At 39.1% G+C, this 7,378-nt stretch overlaps 1 protein-coding gene across 1 annotated transcript; it reads right to left on the bottom strand.

The window, feature by feature from the left end:
• Nucleotides 1-4,726: 4,726 nt before the first annotated feature.
• LOC137256217 (cGMP-specific 3',5'-cyclic phosphodiesterase-like) lies at nt 4,727-7,378 on the bottom strand. The gene has a single exon (XM_067793938.1). The coding sequence runs from the start codon at nt 7,376-7,378 to the stop codon at nt 4,727-4,729; it is 2,652 nt and encodes an 883-aa protein (XP_067650039.1).

Raw genomic sequence — 7,378 nt, 5'->3', positions numbered from 1 at the left:
TTGTATGGCGGGACATCGTGGTCTGATCCCGTGATGACATAAACGTCAGATTGTGTTGGGGTGAATACGGCGAAGTCCTGGGATGGTCCAGGCATTCAGTGCAGTCTGAAACTTGTGGCAAAGATGGGTCACCCTTATCCATCTGTCCTGTCTTTGTGTCTAGAACGTGGCCCATTGATGACATCATTAAAAGTGTGTCCTGGTAGCTTCTCACCAGTGCAGAAATGGTGTTCCAGTGGCAGTGGAAATGTGCAGCCACTTGCAATTCAGACATTCCCCCACGGGCCGTCCCAGTGGCCCCATAACATGCAGACATTAGCCTTGGCATGCTGTGCATTTCAATAGCTGTTTAATTTTTTAAACGATCGAATGATTGAGCTTCCCACAGTGACAGTATTGTGTGGCATTCATTTGCTCTGTTTCTCTTTCCCGGGATGCATGTGCAAAAACGTATGTCTCAAGGACGAAACCACTGATGTCACGGAACGTGGCACTTGCATGCATGTTGGATACATGTCACTAATCCTTATGTATCTACACATGTTTGATAAATTTAGATTTTAAATTTTTGTGTGCAGAGTTTCTTTATGTGCCTAGTATAAGTTGTATGCTTCTCTCGAGGGTGATACAGTTTGATGCACGCCTCTTTGTAGCAGTGTTACCTGAGCCAGTAGGCCATATTACCCGAGTGAGAAGCATACAACGTATTTATGTAACTGCCATGTTTGTACCAAATATCATTTTGTTCTGTTTGAAAGAATGCTGCTAACTATATGACCTGTAAACAAAATGTCGTCTGCCTCTTGATTGGATTTTTTAAATCAGTGAAACATATTCTGACAAGCTCAAAACTAGAAATGGTTAATTATGTTCATTGTGCATTGATGATTCAGTGTATAAAATAGTTTAAGTAATGTGATGAAAATGTGTGAAATAAATATCTACATAGTGAACTCAAAAACAGTTAATGGTTTTCAAACTCATGGGCACTGCATGCGTTATTATAAGGGTAACGCTATTTTTCAGGGCATTATCATTTGCAGAAGCCCGAGGTCTTTCATTAACTGCCCGACGAAGGAGGGCAGTTGAAAAGACCGAGGGCTTCTGCAAATGATAATGCCCTGAAAAATAGCGTTACCGTTATTATAGCTAAAATGAATAGAATTTTTAATAAAATAAGAATTAAAACAGCGGCATCGGTTTAGAAGCATTTACTGCCAACAACTAAACGACGGAGGTCACTGACACACATTTTACAAATATAGTCATGTCATAGAACAACACGGATGACGTCACTATTGAGAGTGACGACATTCGACCTTGACCTTTGCTAATGCTACCAGCCATCATTGTTTTCAGTGATCAACAACATTAGACTTCGAGTCGATATTTTCATTGCTGTATGTTGTAATTAATGGTACAATTGTTATGGTTGGCACAGGCAGGAAAGTGCATAATGGCACAGGCACATGTGACGAATGTGAGCCAGATATTTGGTCAATAATGAACCCAAGTTCAATCGAGCCGTAGGTGATTGAACTTCAACAGCTGAGCTACTTATGACATCACCTAACAACGGGCTTGATAATGGCCCGTCGTCAAGCATTTTGCGGGCGTTATCAAGTTACAGTGGACCGCTCATTTCTGATAGCGTGCGGTCGTTTTAATGATAATTCTATCCATTTTAGCTATAAATTATAATGTCATACGATTGTTAATGATATAACTTCTTGGCCGTTACACAGGCAGCGGGTAATATTTTTTCCAGATGTCACCTTCTTGGTAGGGGTAACACAGAAATTTGTTAAAGCATCTTTGACCAATGAAATTAAAGTATTTTACATGGAGGTAAAATAATGCTGGAATATTGCAAAAGGGACATAAAACACAGTCATTCACTCACTGTGGTATATATCACCCCAGACAAGCTTTTGAGATGTACACTTGTCTTCAAGATTATTTATGTTGGTGGTTATGTTTCACCCAGAATCTGTTAATTCTTAGTGACAAGTATGAAACTGGTATATTTTTCTGAAAATGTTGAAATTCTTTGTCTCAGTATGAGGCACTCGCTTGAGTATTCCCCATATTTCTTTTTTTAAAATGGTGCATTAAGTCATCATAACAGCAGGGGCAAAGCGTAGCCAAGTTGTTAAAGCGGTCACTCATCAAACCGAAGTCCCACGTTCAATTCCCCACAAGGACAGAATGTTTCAAGATCATTTAGGTGTCCTGTGCCATGATATTGCAGGAATATTGCCAAAAACAGAGTAAAACCAAACTTTTTCACTATATGGAGCACTATTTTCAGTATTTGAAGCATAGGAATACATTTGGAACCGATGGCGTCAGTTGGAGGATTCAAATGAAATATTTCCGTGCTTCAAATACTCAATAACACATGGCCGAAATTGGCCAACACATGATGTTTATCTGAGCAAAAAAGTAAACTAAAGGTTTTTCCTGTCTGCACTCATTTACATAGAGTACGGGTACTGCAGTGAAGTGTCATCAGCTGGCCATTTCTGCTGGTTCTCATGGTAGCATCTGGAGCTGCTCATTTGTGATGTCATTCTGACTTTATGTCACAATATGAGTTGAATGACGTCACCACTGTTGATGACACAACAAAACAATTGTTTGCGATGTTTCTACATGTCAGTATGCAGTGAATAGTCTTGCAGTTTACCATTTGATCATGTTTTTCTACCAATCAGATTCCAGAACACAGTGACTTTTGGTTTACAATTACTCATGAAGATCAGATAATCAGTGAAAGTGCATCAAAATGACAGCATCATCATAGAAAAAGTCAATGAGCCATATGCTTCAGAGCAATCAATATGATGCAAACATTATTATGCTCAGTAATGTTTTTGACTAGTTTGCTCCATATTGGCACCCATGGCTGTTGGTTACCAAGGGCTCTCCCAGTGAAACTTTACATGTGTGATTGTTGGTAAAGACAGTTTCCTAGGATAGCATAATACAAACCAATGTCAGTATTTTGTGGCTGGATACAATGAAATTTCATCATATGGATAAGTTGAAGATAAGTGACTTGTCTTGTATGTGATCTTTATGGTTGTAATATGAATGTTGTTTGTTGTTATTGAAGGTTTACATGACAGACACTGGAATTTTGCAGTCAAATCTAGTCTTCTGCTTGTTGTAACTGTAAGTTTTTTTTTGCAAGATCATAGATTGTTCATGACCAGAACAAGTCAGCTGTGACTGCCATGGTGCCAATGCTTACCCATAGACGTAGTTGTACTGTTGTCTGGTGTCTGCTGGGATGCATCTGCATGGTCAATACTTCACGGGTTTGGCATGACCCATATACTTTGAATCCATTCTTGAAACCCAAGTTATGATAACTGTATGAGTATAGGCTACCCTTGCTTTGTGAAAATGTGTCATGGTTTTACTGAAACATTAGTGTTGATGTTTTTTTTTGTGTTGTAGCATTTTCAGATGTTATACTGAAGACATATTTTAGTTGCCTGTGTAATTTTCTTCAAAGATCATCAAATCATGTTTTCAGAAATGATAACGTGAAAGAAAGTATTAATCTGGGCCTTGGATCACAGCCTACTTGGGAAGTAATCAAATGTTTTTATTTATTTCATGGGAGTTACTGGTCCAAGTGGAGAGGACAGATTTGAGGGAGCCTCTTTCTAGTGGGAAAACAGAATGTTGAACATTATATTCAGTTATGTACTCAAAGTGTTCATCTTTGTTATGTAAACATTGTAACTTTTTGTATTGGTGCAATATGTCTGTCTTTTGTTTGTTGTCTGTTTACATTGTAATAATGAATATAATAAATGTAAGGAAACATATCCTCCTCTGTTTGTTGATTTGAGTGAAAATGGCAAACTATCCTATGTTTGTTGTTCAATGCTACACTCAGCAATATGCAGGTGTATGCAGTGGTCTGTAAATAATTGAGTCCACACAAGACGGTTCAGTGGTAGAGATCATGAGCATCAACCTACAAAATGGGGATACGATGACGTGTCAACCAGTCAGGGTGTCTGACCATAAGGTTTCCTTATTGCCTCTTACAGGGATGGCAATTTTCCACAGATTTCTGCTGATTTTAATTCAAAATAATCAATTTTGTGAATTGTCTGAAGCCCCTTTCAATGACACAATATTGAATTTTAGCTGAAAATGGCATCCCTGCTTTTAGAATGAGCATGGGTTGCTTAAAACCAGTTCTAACCAGGATCTTCACAGATCAGTTGGGTCATATGACAGTGGGATGGGAAAACATAATGCATTTTTGACATCTAAAGAAATCTGAGTCATGACATAGAGTATTACTTTATACCTTTTATTATTATTCAACCACATTTGCTTGCAAGTAATAACTGCTTACATTAATAGATTTTACTAAATTAAAATGATATGTTTATCTCTGTTCACAACAAACTACAGAGATGAAATCCCTTCTTAATTATCCTTCTAGTATTTAAAATATCAGGAAATATGTAGTTAGCTGAAACTATTTCAGTCTTTTCCACTTGACAATCTAATTTACATTTAGAAGAAATTCTCGTATGATATGAAAAGCAGAACCTTTCATCAGCTATATTATCATTTGTGCAAAATGAAGTCCAGACAAAACTGGGGGGTAAATAGTTAAAAAAAAAAACAAGGTGGTGTAATCTCGTGACATGTTCAGGGAATCATGTGTGTCTCTTTCACAAGTGGCCATAGTTTACATAACAACACAAATCTTTGATTTAGGCATTTTCAGCCTTTTTGCTAGTCTGTTTCGAAAAGACTCAGCTGTACAATTCTTGCCAGGTTTTGACTTTGTATCTTTTCTTCCTCTGGGATTGTTTGCGGGTTTAGTGCTGCTGATACCTTTTTGTTTTATGTCTGTGTCTTTCCTTCCCTCATTAGCTGTCTTCACATCAGCTTTGTGTGTTCCTTTGGCAGTCTTGTCACCAGACAGGTCTTGCCAGTTCTTTCTGTTGTTAAGACAACCTTCATACAAAGGACTGAGGGCAGGGTCCAGCTCACTGAGCAGTTTGTATACTGGCAAACAGATGAAATCTATGAAACCAACTTGCATTTTCGGCAGCTGATCCTGTTTTTCCCTGTCCATCATCGGGATCGGATTCTCGCCCAAGACATCCTTTTCTATGTCTCCTTGTTCAAAGAATTCACTTGCTACCAGCTGCGCTGTTCGGAATTGGATTTCCCAGGGTTTGCAAATGGCGGCCACATCGCATGCAGTCATCATCATCGCCGTTAAGACCTCTCTCCGCTCAGGTGGTCTGAAATCTTTAATCCCCTGTTCTATAAAGACCTTGAAATCATTACGTTTCTTGAAGTAAAGTGCAAGGTCTGTTGATATGATTGCATGCTCTAGAAGGTTCAAAGCCCTCTGGTAGTTATCTTTACTGAGGTTCTTAAAGATGTTATTTCCATTGCTGTTTAGGATCATGATGCAGTGGTCAAAATGGTGATGTTCCATCACTGATGTACTGTATAACGTGGCCAAAGGCGATGCAGCCTTTACTTGGAACGCATTGTTTGTGCCTCTGTGATCAAGATCATGGCAAAGGCAGGCTGCAAAGATAGCGAATATCTCAATATCATCAAAAGTCTTTGCAAGGTTTCCAGTGAACATAATGGTAAACATACTTTGAAATACGTTAAATGCATGTCGCCAATTGTGGTAGATGACTGGTCTGTAATTCTTTCTGACGGTGAGTGTCCATCGACACAGCACATCATATGGCACCTTGAACTTTTCCATTGCTCCTATTTCACAGAACATTTTGATAACTGCCCTGCATGTGTCAAATTCATCCATCTCAAAGTCATCAAATTCGTATGTGTACAATCCCCACTCTTCTGCAGAAGGCAAATCTGCCTGTGCCAGCTTTTTGGTTTCCTCTTCTGAAGCTGATGCGTGATACGAGAGAACTTCGAGGGCAACCTTCTGTTTTGCCATCAACTTACAGACGTTTTCATACATGAGACAGTTGTGAATACCAAGTCCAGTGAAAATTGAGAATGCCTCTATGATGTTTTCATCATTCTCATTAAAAGCCATACCATTTGACTTGTTAATCAGTTGAGTTACCCCAATTATTTCCATTTTGCTGTTGAAGATAGGCACACATAAGATACTTCTGGATTTGAAACCACTGTTGTCAACAAAATGAACGTTTCCAAACCGACTTTCAAATTCAAGATCTGGAATGTTCACAGACGTTTTTTCGAAAACTACTGCTTTCGAAACTTTCGTATTTTGGGACGTTGCAATATCCCCAGCACTTGGAATTTCTATATTTCCGTCTCCCTTTTCAGATAGCACAAACACAGTTGAAAATTTTATGTCATCCATTGAAGCGTATGTCCTCTCTACGACAGGTTCACTTTCCTGAGAAAAATCAAAGGACATTTCTGCAGAGAAATCCGATAAGAGGTATACACTGCATCGTTCGCATTTTAACAGCTGCTGAGCATCAAGCATAATTTTCTGCACCAGTTGCTGAAGACGTGTTTGTTCCTCGAATATCCCGCGCGCTAGATTTAGCAAAAGCTGATTCCTCTGGTATTCTTTAATGGACATCTCAAAGAGTTGTGCATTCATAATGCCAATCCCACAAAAGGTAAGGTACTGTTTGAAAATGTCAATATCTTTTGCAACAAACTCGTGGGAACCATAAATCTTGTTGATGATCTGCGCAACACCAATGACGTCTCCGTGTTGGTTTAGGATGGGCATACACAAAATGCTGTGTGTACGATATCCAGTCTTTTTGTCAACGGCTTGATTAAATCGTGGATCGTCGTACGCTTCTTTGATGTTTACTGTTTCTTTTGTTAGGGCAACATGGCCAGCAATACCTGTTCCAAATGGAACCTTAATTTCAGTTTCTTCAGTATGAAGGGACTCTTCAAGAGTTGAAGTCTGCGTGACATCAAATAGCTTAGACACTAGGTATTTGTTGTCAGCTGTGCCTCTTGCAAGAAACAAACTTCCTCTATCACTCTTGGTAAGCAAGCTGACATTTCTGAGAATCTTGTGACAAAGAACATTAACATCCAGTTCGCTAGCGATATCTCGCACGAGTTCCATGAAAACGTCATTTTCGTTCATCCCATCAAGTTTGCTCGCAGCAATTATGTTGGAAGCAGCTTTATTGATTTCTCTATCTCCATTCAAATACTTCTTCAAAAGTTTACTTGCCATGACATTTTTGGCAACTAAAGATAACTTGCCTGGGTCGCTGGCCCTTTTCAGTCCAAGACTGTTTACGACGTCATCAGGCGCATTTGCAATGTACTTTGACAGGAACGAAGGGTTGGAGTCCAACCACTCCCCCACATTTTTATCCGTGAGAGACAT

Source organism: Haliotis asinina, chromosome 11 (genome assembly GCF_037392515.1).
Source record: "Haliotis asinina isolate JCU_RB_2024 chromosome 11, JCU_Hal_asi_v2, whole genome shotgun sequence".
NCBI lineage: Eukaryota > Metazoa > Mollusca > Gastropoda > Lepetellida > Haliotidae > Haliotis > Haliotis asinina.
Note: the sequence above shows the minus strand (reverse complement) of the source record. Positions and strands in the feature narration are given on the sequence as shown.

Bases quoted from the DNA above. Each gene is read 5' to 3' on its own strand.
- LOC137256217 (XM_067793938.1), bottom strand. From the start codon at position 7,378: ATGTCTCTCACGGATAAAAATGTGGGGGAGTGGTTGGACTCCAACCCT.